This window comes from Fringilla coelebs, assembly GCF_963513975.1.
Source record: "Fringilla coelebs genome assembly, chromosome: 2".
Taxonomy (NCBI): domain Eukaryota; kingdom Metazoa; phylum Chordata; class Aves; order Passeriformes; family Fringillidae; genus Fringilla; species Fringilla coelebs.
The window spans coordinates 89,066,202-89,078,939 of NC_140029.1; the positions used below are offsets into that span (position 1 = coordinate 89,066,202).

At 41.0% G+C, this 12,738-nt stretch overlaps 5 protein-coding genes across 5 annotated transcripts; all 5 read left to right on the forward strand.

Annotated features, from left to right (window-relative positions):
* Nucleotides 1–1,168: 1,168 nt before the first annotated feature.
* On the forward strand, nucleotides 1,169–2,104 carry LOC311165719 (taste receptor type 2 member 40-like; the record flags this gene model as incomplete). The annotated part of the gene is made up of 1 exon (XM_084225979.1): nucleotides 1,169–2,104. The coding sequence occupies one exon, from the start codon at nucleotides 1,169–1,171 to the stop codon at nucleotides 2,102–2,104; it is 936 nt and encodes a 311-aa protein (XP_084082105.1).
* A 1,072-nt stretch (nucleotides 2,105–3,176) lies between these two features.
* LOC311151177 (taste receptor type 2 member 40-like) lies at nucleotides 3,177–4,112 on the forward strand (the record flags this gene model as incomplete). The annotated part of the gene is made up of 1 exon (XM_084201416.1): nucleotides 3,177–4,112. The coding sequence occupies one exon, from the start codon at nucleotides 3,177–3,179 to the stop codon at nucleotides 4,110–4,112; it is 936 nt and encodes a 311-aa protein (XP_084057542.1).
* A 2,072-nt stretch (nucleotides 4,113–6,184) lies between these two features.
* LOC311166848 (taste receptor type 2 member 40-like) lies at nucleotides 6,185–7,120 on the forward strand (the record flags this gene model as incomplete). Its single annotated transcript, XM_084227043.1, has 1 exon — nucleotides 6,185–7,120. One exon carries the CDS (start codon nucleotides 6,185–6,187, stop codon nucleotides 7,118–7,120), a length of 936 nt encoding a protein of 311 aa, XP_084083169.1.
* A 1,073-nt stretch (nucleotides 7,121–8,193) lies between these two features.
* On the forward strand, nucleotides 8,194–9,156 carry LOC311150985 (taste receptor type 2 member 40-like; the record flags this gene model as incomplete). The annotated part of the gene is made up of 1 exon (XM_084201046.1): nucleotides 8,194–9,156. One exon carries the CDS (start codon nucleotides 8,194–8,196, stop codon nucleotides 9,154–9,156), a length of 963 nt encoding a protein of 320 aa, XP_084057172.1.
* A 2,095-nt stretch (nucleotides 9,157–11,251) lies between these two features.
* LOC311166787 (taste receptor type 2 member 40-like) lies at nucleotides 11,252–12,187 on the forward strand (the record flags this gene model as incomplete). The annotated part of the gene is made up of 1 exon (XM_084226952.1): nucleotides 11,252–12,187. One exon carries the CDS (start codon nucleotides 11,252–11,254, stop codon nucleotides 12,185–12,187), a length of 936 nt encoding a protein of 311 aa, XP_084083078.1.
* Nucleotides 12,188–12,738: the final 551 nt, after the last annotated feature.

Consider the following 12,738-nt stretch of genomic DNA (forward strand, 5'->3'; position numbering starts at 1 on the left):
GCCATTAAACAGACATGCAGAAGTTGAGCCCATGGCAATGGCACCCTGACGTGCCACTGTCAGCACCGTGCATTGTCACCCTGCTGGCTCCCAGCCCTGCACCATGAGACACCCGTGTGGGCAGGGCTGGGCCATCCTCTGCCCTTCCCTGCTCTGCCCTCACCGGCCTCCAGGAACAAACCTCAGAGCTCTCTGAGCACACCAACAGGCAAAACACGTGGGCTGTGCTCAACCCACAGTGACTGTGTGCTGTCCTGTCCTGCCTGAGCTCTGAGGCACACGGCTGCTCAGCAGGGACACCCTGAAAGGCTGCTCCCTCTCAATTTGCTTTATCTTCCCTTATTCCACATTCCACATGCACACGAGATTCAAAACCAATTCTTGAGCTGTTTCCCTGCCTCTTTAAGTACACCTTCCCTCCAAAGCCCTTCCTTTCCATAAAATAGACTACACTAGTTTCCAATTCACTTGCATGAATTTGGGGGGCTATGAGGGAACGCCCGGAAAAATATTAAAAGGGTCCTCATGGGGTCAGTCTCCTGGAAGACCTTTCTGTCTGGAAATGACCTAACTTCTCATATTAATAAAATTATCAATACCATGCATTTTATACACAGTCTACCTAATCCTTGGGCTCTATTATAAAATTATATTGCTTAAATATCTCCACACAAAAAAGAGAAACACGATAATCCTCTTTGCAGCACAAATTTGAAAATATCATGGAAATAGAGGAGGCCTTGTCAATATGCCTCAGAAACACTGAAGAGATAACAGTGCAACAAAGGGAGACATTAAGGCATCACCTATAAAATACAAATCTACACATGTAAAGAACTTGACCAGACACTGGAGTGGAAATCCACATTTGTAAACACCACAATTTACCTGCCCCATAACCCTTCCTGTACAAATCCTTTCAGCAAAATGAAAACTATGAAATTGAATCTTGACCCCATTTGCCTGCTTAGACAAATCAGCTGAGCTACCCCTCAAACAAGATGTAAAACAGCAGAAATATTAAATTACCTTAGGATACTGATAGGCCCTGAGATAAATAGGGGAGCATTGCCCATAACAGCTCCTTAGGATTGGCAGTGCCTGCCAGATCTAAGGCTTTCCAGAGCCCAGAGGGAGCTGAGTAATAATTGCAAACTCTTGAGTTGCAATGATGACATCTTTTGCTCTCCTTTGTCTATCAATTGCTATAATTGAATCCATGGCAGGAATTCTAGGAAATGGAATTATCTTGGCTGCCAGTTCATTGAGCTGCATTGGGACCAAATCATGGCCCCCATATGATATGATCATGATATTGCTGAGTTCATCTAAATTCATTTTGCAGTCATGGATTATACTTGATTTATTCATCACTATATTTTATGAGCCCGTCTTTTATACAGAAAATGTGTACATAGCGTCCAAGACAATTTTTTCATTTCTGAGCTACTCCACCCTCTGGTTTGGAGCCTGGCTTAGTGTCTTCTATTGTGTCAAGGTTGCCAGTTTTACACAGTCTTTCTTCATCTGGCTGAAGCTGAGAATTGCCAGGCTGGTGCCCTGGATGCTGCTCACATCATGGCTCTGCTCCTTCACAGCCGCAATTCCCTTCGCCTGGGATGACTACAGTGTGCACGAGAACACCACTGCACCTTCATCCTTGACAAACTCTTCCACAAGGAGAAACATAAGGAAAGACAGTCTGGGTTTATTCATTCTTCTCTCTAATGCTGGTATAGGTATGCCTTTAATACTGTCTGTGGTTTCAAGTGTCCTGCTGATTCGGTCTCTGTGGATACACACCAGACGGATGCAAAATAATGCAAGTGGCTTCAGGGATCCCAGCATGGAGGCCCATATGAAAGCCATCAAGTCAGTCTGCTCCTTCCTTATTCTTTACATCATATATTTTTTTTGTGTTCTTCTCATTTTATTTAACATTTTTTCACCTTTAAGCAATGGAGAATTGATTTGTGTAGTTTTAATGGCTGCCTGCCCCACAGGACATTCCATAGTCCTCATTTGGAGCAATCCCAAATTTCAAGAGCTGCCAGCTAGGATTTGGCACCTCACAAACTGTTCTGTCAGAACTGCATCCATGTAAAAGATCATGATATATCCTGAACTTTCTAATTTAGATCCAAATTAGTTACATTGAAATCATCAGAGGTATAAATAATAGATGCTGGAATCAGTAGATTAGGGCCTTGATCTGCAGTCAATCGGAAGGTGGGAATTTGCTTTATTTAGATGTCAGTCCTGTTAAGAATAATTGTGTATATTGTCTATTATCTGCTGTACTTTCCTTGGACATCACAGTTTCCCAAACACAGCAGAAAAGCAGGGCCAAGATTGACTATGATGGAATCTCCTGGGATGCTCGAAGTTACAGTACTGGATATAAATAGATCTGTTTAAGCAGTTAAAGTAGTAACTACTGTTAAAATAGTTGCTATTTCAATGACATGAATTTGGGCATCTAAGAGGGAAAGCCAACAGAAATATTGGAAAGTGCATTATAGGTTCAGTGTTCTGGAAGACCTTCCTCTCTGCAAGTGACCACCTAACTAACTATTCTCACATTAATAAAATTATCAATACTATGCATTTTATACACAGTCTACTAAATCCCTGTGTTCTATTGTAAAATTATACTGCTTTAATATCTCCACGCTTGAAAGAAAAACACGATAACCCTCCTTGCAGCACAAATTTGAAAATATCTGAGAAAGAGAGGAGGCCTTGTCAATATGTCTCAGAAACCCAGAAGAGATAACAGTGCAACAAAGGGAGACATTAAGGCATCACCTATAAAATACAAATCTACACATGTAAAGATGTCCCCCAGAGACTGGATTGCAAATCTACGTTTTTAAACACCACAATTCACCTGCTCCATAATCCTTCCAATGCAAATCCTTTCATCAAAATGAAAACTATGAAATTGAATCTTGACCGAATTTGCATGCTTAGGCAAATCAGCTGAGTTATCAACTCCCCACAACATTATGTAAAGCAGCAGAAATTTTAAATGACATTAGGATACTGATAGGCCCTGAGATAAATAGGGGAGCATTGCCCATAACAGTTCCTTAGGATTGGCAGTACCTGCCAGATCTAAAGGCTTTCAGGAGCCCAGAGGGAGCTGAGTAATAATTGCAAACTCTTGAGTTGCAATGATGACATCTTTTGCTCTCCTTTTTCTGTCAATTGCTATAATTGAATCCTTGGCAGGAATTCTAGGAAATGGAATTATCTTGGCTGCCAGTTCATTGAGCTGCATTGGGACCAAATCATGGCCCCCATATGATATGATCATGATCTCGCTGAGTTCATCAAGAATTACATTGCAATGCTGGATTATACTGGATATATTCATAATTATATTTGGTGAACCCTCCTATTTTGATGAAAATTTTTTTGGATTTATCAAGACAGGCTATATATTTTTGAACTACTCCACCCTCTGGTTTGGAGCCTGGCTTAGTGTCTTCTACTGTGTCAAGGTTGCCAGTTTTACACAGTCTTTCTTCATCTGGCTGAAGCTGAGAATTGCCAGGCTGGTGCCCTGGATGCTGCTCACATCATGGCTCTGCTCCTTCACAGCCACCGTTCCCTTCGCCTGGTATGACTACATTGTGCACAAGAACATCACTGCTCCTTCATCCATGACAAACTCTTCAGCAAGGAGAAACACAAGGAAGGACAGTCTGGGTTTATTCATTCTTCTCTCGAATGCTGGTATGGGTATTCCTTTAACTCTGTCTGTTGTTTCAAGTGTTCTGCTGATTCGGTCTCTGTGGATACACACCAGACGGATGCAAAATAATGCAAGTGGCTTCAGGGATCCCAGCTTGGAGGCCCATATGAAAGCCATCAAGTCAATCTGTTCCTTCCTTATCTTTTATGTCGTATATTTCATAGCTTTCAGTCTTCTGTTATACTTTTTTTTTTTACCTTTTAGCACCCCAGAATCCATGTGTATAGCTGTAATGGCTGCCTGCCCTACAGGACATTCCATAGTCCTCATTTGGAGCAATCCCAAATTTCAAGAGCTGCCAGCTAGGATTTGGCACCACACAAACTGTTCTCTCAGAACTGCATCCATGTAAAAGATCTTGATATATCCTGGACTTTCTAGTTGAGTTCTAAGTGAACTTATTTTAAACCATAAGAGTTATAAAGTTATAAAGAAACTGAAATAGGTAGATTAGATCACTAATCTGGAGTTATGAAGAAGGTGGAAATTGTCTCCTATTTACTCTTCTTTATTTGAAAATCTCAATTTCTTTGAGACAGCAGAAAAACAAGGCCAAGGTTCGGACCAGAATGTAATCTCTCTTGAAATGCTTAAAGTTGCTAATGCATGATTCAAATAGATGATCCCTGCTTGAACACAAGCATGCTCATATTTAATTTGGGAATAGGATGCTTGAATGCTGTTTCTGGTTAATACATGCTCCTAATGACGATGCTGAGGAATTCCCAATAAGGTGGGAATATCTTACTCATAATTTTTGTCTAATGCTGAATTGAAGAAAAATAAGTTGTTGACTCTACAAGCGTCTTTATAATTCTGCTAAGGTTCAGTACAAGACCAGTGTCTGTGTTCCCAGTGAAATGGTGAATTGGAGGACTCACCAAAATCCTGTGATCACAGCTAATAGGAAAAGTTTCTTTACATTCTTGGTACATTAGGACTGGAGCTTCAGAACCCTTTTCACCTGCACTGGGATTTCATTTACTTTTGAAGTGATTGTCACAGAAACATACTTGACCTGAACCTTATATTGATTAAGCCCATCCTGATTCAATGTGCCTGGTCTGGATGTTGTCAATCTGTGTGATGCAATGTACCTGTAATTGATCTGAGTCTGTGCCTGAATTGCTTTATTTTACAAATTAAAAAATACCATGTCAAAGGATAACTTGAGATGGAGTCTTCCTTTCCCTCACGACAGAAGCTGTGTCACAGGTGACAGCACGGGCTTCCATGACCATTTTTTATGCCATTAAACAGACATGCAGAAGTTGAGCCCATGGCAATGGCACCCTGACGTGCCACTGTCAGCACCGTGCATTGTCACCCTGCTGGCTCCCAGCCCCGCACCATGAGACACCCGTGTGGGCAGGGCTGGGCCATCCTCTGCCCTTCCCTGCTCTGCCCTCACCGGCCTCCAGGAACAAACCTCAGAGCTCTCTGAGCACACCAACAGGCAAAACACGTGGGCTGTGCTCAACCCACAGTGCCTGTGTGCTGTCCTGTCCTGCCTGAGCTCTGAGGCACACGGCTGCTCAGCACGGACACCCTGAACAGCTGCTCCCTCTCAATTTGCTTTATCTTCCCTTATTCCACATTCCACATGCACATAAGATTCAAAACCAATTCTTGAACTGTTTTCCTGCCTCTTTAAGTACACCTTCGCTCCAAAGCCCTTCCTTTCCATAAAATAGACTCAACTACTTTCCAATTCACTTGCATGAATTTGGGGGTCTATGAGGGAAAGCCAGGAAAAATATTAAAAGGCTCCTCATGGGGTCAGTCTCCTGGAAGACCTTTCTGTCTGGAAATGACCTGCTAACTTATTATTCTCATATTAATAAAATTATCAACACTATGCATTTTATACACAGTCTACTAAATCCCTGTGTTCTATGGGAAAATTATATTGCTTAAATATCTCCACACCAAAAAGAAAAACATGATAATCCTCTTTGCAGCACAAATTTGAAAATATCATGGAAATAGAGGAGGCCTTGTCAATATGCCTCAGAAACACTGAAGAGATCACAGTGCAACAAAGGGAGACATTAAGGCATCACCTATAAAATACAAATCTACACATGTAAAGACCTTCACCAGACACTGGAGTGGAAATCCACATTTGTAAACACCACAATTCACCTGCCCCATAACCCTTCCTGTACAAATCCTTTCAGCAAAATGAAAACTATGAAATTGAATCTTGACCCCATTTGCATGCTTAGACAAATCAGCTGAGCTACCCCTCAAACAAGATGTAAAACAGCAGAAATATTAAATGACATTAGGATACTGATAGGCCCTGAGATAAATAGGGGAGCATTGCCCATAACAGCTCCTTAGGATTGGCAGTGCCTGCCCGATCTAAGGCTTTCAGAGCCCAGAGGGAGCTGAGTAATAATTGCAAACTCTTGAGTTGCAATGGTGACATCTTTTGCTCTCCTTTGTCTATCAATTGCTATAATTGAATCCATAGCAGGAATTCTAGGAAATGGAATTATCTTGGCTGCCAGTTCATTGAGATGCATTGGGACCAAATCATGGCCCCCATATGATATGATCATGATATTGCTGAGTTCATCTAAATTCATTTTGCAGTCATGGATTATACTTGATTTATTCATCACTATATTTTATGAGCCCGTCTTTTATACAGAAAATGTGTACATAGCTTCCAAGACAATTTTTTCATTTCTGAGCTACTCCACCCTCTGGTTTGGAGCCTGGCTTAGTGTCTTCTATTGTGTCAAAGTTGCCAGTTTTACACAGTCTTTCTTCATCTGGCTGAAGCTGAGAATTGCCAGGCTGGTGCCCTGGATGCTGCTCACATCATGGCTCTGCTCCTTCACAGCCGCAATTCCCTTCGCCTGGGATGACTACAGTGTGCACAAGAACATCACTACACCTTCATCCATGACAAACTCTTCCACAAGGAGAACTACAAGGAAAGACAGTCTGGGTTTATTCATTCTTCTCTCTAATGCTGGTATAGGTATTCCTTTAACACTGTCTGTTGTTTCAAGTGTCCTGCTGATTCGGTCTCTGTGGATACACACCAGACGGATGCAAAATAATGCAAGTGGCTTCAGGGATCCCAGCATGGAGGCCCATATGAAAGCCATCAAGTCAGTCTGCTCATTCCTTATTCTTTACATCATATATTTTTTTTGTGTTCTTCTCATTTTATTTAACATTTTTTCACCTTTAAGCAATGGAGAATTGATTTGTGTAGTTTTAATGGCTGCCTGCCCTACAGGACATTCCATTGTCCTCATTTGGAGCAATCCCAAATTTCAAGAGCTGCCAGCTAGGATTTGGCACCTCACAAACTGTTCTGTCAGAACTGCATCCATGTAAAAGATCATGATATATCCTGAACTTTCTAATTTAGATCCAAATTAGTTACATTGAAATCATCAGAGGTATAAATAATAGATGCTGGAATCAGTAGATTAGAGCCTTGATCTGCAGTCAATCGGAAGGTGGGAATTTGCTTTATTTAGATGTCAGTCTTGTTAAGAATAATTGTGTATGTTGTCTATTATCTGCTGTACTTTCCTTGGACATCACAGTTTCCCAAACACAGCAGAAAAGCAGGGCCTATATTGACTATGATGGAATCTCCTGGGATGCTCGAAGTTACAGTACTGGATATAAATAGATCTGTTTAAGCAGTTAAAGTAGTAACTACTGTTAAAATAGTTGCTATTTCAATGACATGAATTTGGGCATCTAAGAGGAAAGCCGACAGAAATATTGGAAAGTGCATTATAGGTTCAGTGTTCTGGAAGACCTTCCTGTCTGCAAGTGATCACCTAACTAACTATTCTCACATTAATAAAATTATCAATACTATGCATTTTATACACAGTCTACTAAATCCCTGAGTTCTATTGTAAAATTATACTGCTTTAATATCTCCACGCTTGAAAGAAAAACACGATAACCCTCCTTGCAGCACAAATTTGAAAATATCTGAGAAAGAGAGGAGGCCTTGTCAATATGTCTCAAAAACCCAGAAGAGATAACAGTGCAACAAAGAGAGACATTGAGGCATCACCTATAAAATACAAATCTACACATGTAAAGATGTCCCCCAAAGACTGGATTGCAAATCTACATTTTTAAACACCACAATTCACCTGCTCCATAATCCTTCCAATGCAAATCTTTTCTTCAGCAAAATGAAAACTATGAAATTGAATCTTGACCCCATTTGCATGCTTAGACAAATCACCTGAGTTATCAACTCCCCACAACATTACGTAAAGCAGCAGAAATATTAAATGACATTAGGATACTGATAGGCCCTGAGATAAATAGGGGAGCATTGCCCATAACAGCTCCTTGAGATTGGCAGTACCTGCCCGATCTAAGGCTTTCAGGAGCCCAGAGGGAGCTGAGTAATAATTGCAAACTCTTGAGTTGCAATGATGACATCTTTTGCTCTCCTTTTTCTGTCAATTGCTGTAATTGAATCTCTGGCAGGAATTCTGGGAAATGGAATTATCTTGGCTTCCAGTTCATTGAGATGCATTGGAAGCAAAACATGGCCCCCATATGATATGATTGTCATCTCACTGAGTTCATCAAGAATTATATTGCAATGCTGGATTATACTGGATATATTCCTAATTATATTTGGTGAACTCTCCTATTTAGAAGAAAATTCTTTTGGATTTATCAAGACAGGCTATATATTTTTGAACTACTCCACCCTCTGGTTTGGAGCCTGGCTTAGTGTCTTCTATTGTGTCAAGGTTGCCAGTTTTACACAGTCTTTCTTCATCTGGCTGAAGCTGAGAATTGCCAGGCTGGTGCCCTGGATGCTGCTCACATCATGGCTCTGCTCCTTCACTGCCGCAATTCCCTTCGCCTGGGATGACTACAGTGTGCACAAGAACATCACTGCTCCTTCATCCATGACAAACTCTTCAGCAAGGAGAACTACAAGGAAAGACAGTCTGGGTTTATTAATTCTGCTCTCTAATGCTGGTATGGGTATTCCTTTAACACTGTCTGTTGTTTCAAGTGTTCTGCTGATTCGGTCTCTGTGGATACACACCAGACGGATGCAAAATAATGCAAGTGGCTTCAGGGATCCCAGCTTAGAGGCCCATATGAAAGCCATCAAGTCAATCTGTTCCTTCCTTATCTTTTATGTCATATATTTCATAGCTTTCAGTTTTCTTTTATACAATTTTTTTTTACCTTTTAGCACCCCAGAATCCTTGTTTATAGCTGTAATGGCTGCCTGCCCTACAGGACATTCCATAGTCCTCATTTGGAGCAATCCCAAATTTCAAGAGCTGCCAGCTAGGATTTGGCACCTCACAAACTTCTGTCAGAATTGCACCCATGTAAAAGATCATGATATATCCTGGACTTTCTAGTTGAGTTCTAAGTGAACTTATTTTAAACCATAAGAGTTATAAAGTTATAAAGAACTGAAATAGGTAGATTAGATCACTAATCTGGAGTTATGAAGAAGGTGGAAATTGTCTCCTATTTACTCTTCTTTATTTGAAAATCTCAATTTCTTTGAGACAGCAGACAGAAAAACAAGGCCAAGGTTCGGACCAGAACGTAATCTCTCTTGAAATGCTTAAAGTTGCTAATGCATGAGTCAAACAGATGATCCCTGCTTGAACACAAGCATGCTCATATTTAATTTGGGAATAGGATGCTTGAATGCTGTTTCTGGTTAATACATGCTCCTAATGACGATGCTGAGGAATTCCCAATAAGGTGGGAATATCTTACTCATAATTTTTGTCTAATGCTGAATTGAAGAAAAATAAGTTGTTGACTCTACAAGCGTCTCTATAATTCTGCTAAGGTTCAGTATAAAATGACACAGCCTTTGAGCTTCCTTGCTCTAGGGGAAGTAGTGACCAGTGTCTGTGTTCCCAGTGAAATGGTGCATTGGAGGACTCACCAAAATCCTGTGATCACAGCTAATAGGAAAAGTCTCTCTACATTCTTGGTACATTAGGACTGGAGCTTCAGAATCCTTTTCACCTACACTGGGATTTCATTTACTTTTAAAGTGATTGTCACTGAAACATACGTGACCTGAGCCTTATATTGATTAAGCCCATCCTGATTCAATGTGTCTGGTCTGGATGTTGTCAATCTGTTTGAAGCAATGTACCTGTCACTGATCTGAGTCTGTGCTAGAATTGCTTTATTTTACAAATTAAAAAATACCATGTCAAAGGATAACTTGAGATGGAGTCTTCCTTTCCCTCATGACAGAAGCTGTGCCACAGGTGGCAGCACAGGCTTCCATGACCATTTTTTATGCCATTAAACAGACATGCAGAAGTTGAGCCCATGGCAATGGCACCCTGACGTGCCACTGTCAGCACCGTGCATTGTCACCCTGCTGGCTCCCAGCCCCGCACCATGAGACACCCGTGTGGGCAGGGCTGGGCCATCCTCTGCCCTTCCCTGCTCTGCCCTCACCGGCCTCCAGGAACAAACCTCAGAGCTCTCTGAGCACACCAACAGGCAAAACACGTGGGCTGTGCTCAACCCACAGTGCCTGTGTGCTGTCCTGTCCTGCCTGAGCTCTGAGGCACACGGCTGCTCAGCAGGGACACCCTGAACAGCTGCTCCCTCTCAATTTGCTTTATCTTCCCTTATTCCACGATCCTCATGCACACGAGATTCAAAACCAGTTCTTGTGCTGTTTTCCTGCCTCTTTAAGTACACCTTCCCTCCAAAGCCCTTCCTTTCCATAAAATACAACCAACTAGTTTCCAATTCACTTGCATGAATTTGGGGATCTAAGAGGGAAAGCCGAGAAAAATATTAAAAGGCTCCTCATAGGTTCAGTCTCCTGGAAGACCTTTCTGTCTGGAACTGACCTGCTAATTTATTTTTCTCATATTAATAAAATTATCAATACTATGCATTTTATACACAGTCTACCTAATCCCTGTTTTCTATTGTAAAATTATACTGCTTTAATATCTCCACGCACAAAAGAAAAACACAATAACCCTCCTTGCAGCACAAATTTGAAAATATCTGAGGAAGAGAGGAGGCCTTGTCAATATGCCTCAGAAACACTGAAGAGATAACAGTGCAACAAAGGGAGACATTAAGGCATCACCTGTAAAATACAAATCTACACATATAAAGACGTTCACCAGACACTGGAGTGGAAATCCACATTTTTAAACACCACAATTCACCTGCTCCATCCTGCTCAATCCTACCAATGCAAATCCTTTCATCAAAATGAAAACTATGAAATTGAATCTTGACCCCATTTGCATGCTTAGACAAATCAGCTATCAACCCCCACAATAAGATGTAAAGCAGCAGAAATATTAAATGACATTAGGATACTGATAGGCCCTGAGATAAATAGGGGAGCATTGCCCATAACAGCTCCTTGAGATTGGCAGTACCTGCCAGATCTAAGGCTTTCAGGAGCTCAGAGAGAGCTGAGTAATAATTGCAAACTCTTGAGTTGCAATGATGACAGCTTTTGCTCTCCTTTTTCTGTCAATTGCTATAATTGAATCCATGGCAGGAATTCTAGGAAATGGGATTATCTTGGCTGCCAGTTCATTGAGCTGCATTGGGACCAAATCATGGCCCCCATATGATATGATCATGATCTCGCTGAGTTCATCAAGAATTACATTGCAATGCTGGATTATATTGGATTTATTCCTAACTATATTTTGTGAACCCTCCTATTTTGATGAAAATTTTTTTGTATTTATCAAGACAGGCTATATGTTTCTGAACTACTCCACCCTCTGGTTTGGAGCCTGGCTTAGTGTCTTCTATTGTGTCAAGGTTGCCAGTTTTACACAGTCTTTCTTCATCTGGCTGAAGCTGAGAATTGCCAGGCTGGTGCCCTGGATGCTGCTCACATCATGGCTCTGCTCCTTCACTGCCGCAATTCCCTTCGCCTGGGATGACTACATTGTGCACAAGAACATCACTGCACCTTCATCCATGACAAACTCTTCAGCAAGGAGAAACACAAGGAACGACAGTCTGGGTTTATTAATTCTGCTCTCTAATACTGGTATAGTTATGCCTTTAATACTGTCTGTGGTTTCAAGTGTTCTGCTGATTCGGTCTCTGTGGATACACACCAGACAGATGCAAAATAATGCAAGTGGCTTCAGGGATCCCAGCATGGAGGCCCATATGAAAGCCATCAAGTCAGTCTGCTCCTTCCTTATCTTTTATGTTACATATTTCATAGCTTTCACTTTTCTTTTATACAATTTTTTTTTACCTTTTAGCTCCCCAAAATCCATGTGTATAGCTGTAATGGCTGCCTGCCCTACAGGACATTCCATAGTCCTCATTTGGAGCAATCCCAAATTTCAAGAGCTGCCAGCTAGGATTTGGCACCTCACAAACTGTTCTGTCAGAACTGCATCCATGTAAAAGATCATGATATATCCTGGACTTTCTAGTTGAGTTCTAAGTGAACTTATTTTAAACCATAAGAGTTATAAAGTTATAAAGAACTGAAATAGGTAGATTAGATCACTAATCTGGAGTTATGAAGAAGGTGGAAATTGTCTCCTATTTACTCTTCTTTATTTGAAAATCTCAATTTCTTTAAGACAGCAGAAAAACAAGGCCAAGGTTCGGACCAGAACGTAATCTCTCTTGAAATGCTTAAAGTTACTAATGCATGATTCAAATAGATGATCCCTGCTTGAACACAAGCATGCTCATTTTTAATTTGGGAATAGGATGCTTGAATGCTGTTTCTGGTTAATACATGCTCCTAATGACGATGCTGAGGAATTCCCAATAAGGTGGGAATATCTTACTCATAATTTTTGTCTAATGCTGAATTGAAGAAAAATAAGTTGTTGACTCTACAAGCGTCTTTATAATTCTGCTAAGGTTCAGTATAAAATGACACAGCCTTTGAGCTTCCTTGCTCTAGGGGAAGTAGTGACCAGTGTCTGTGTTCCCAGTGAAAT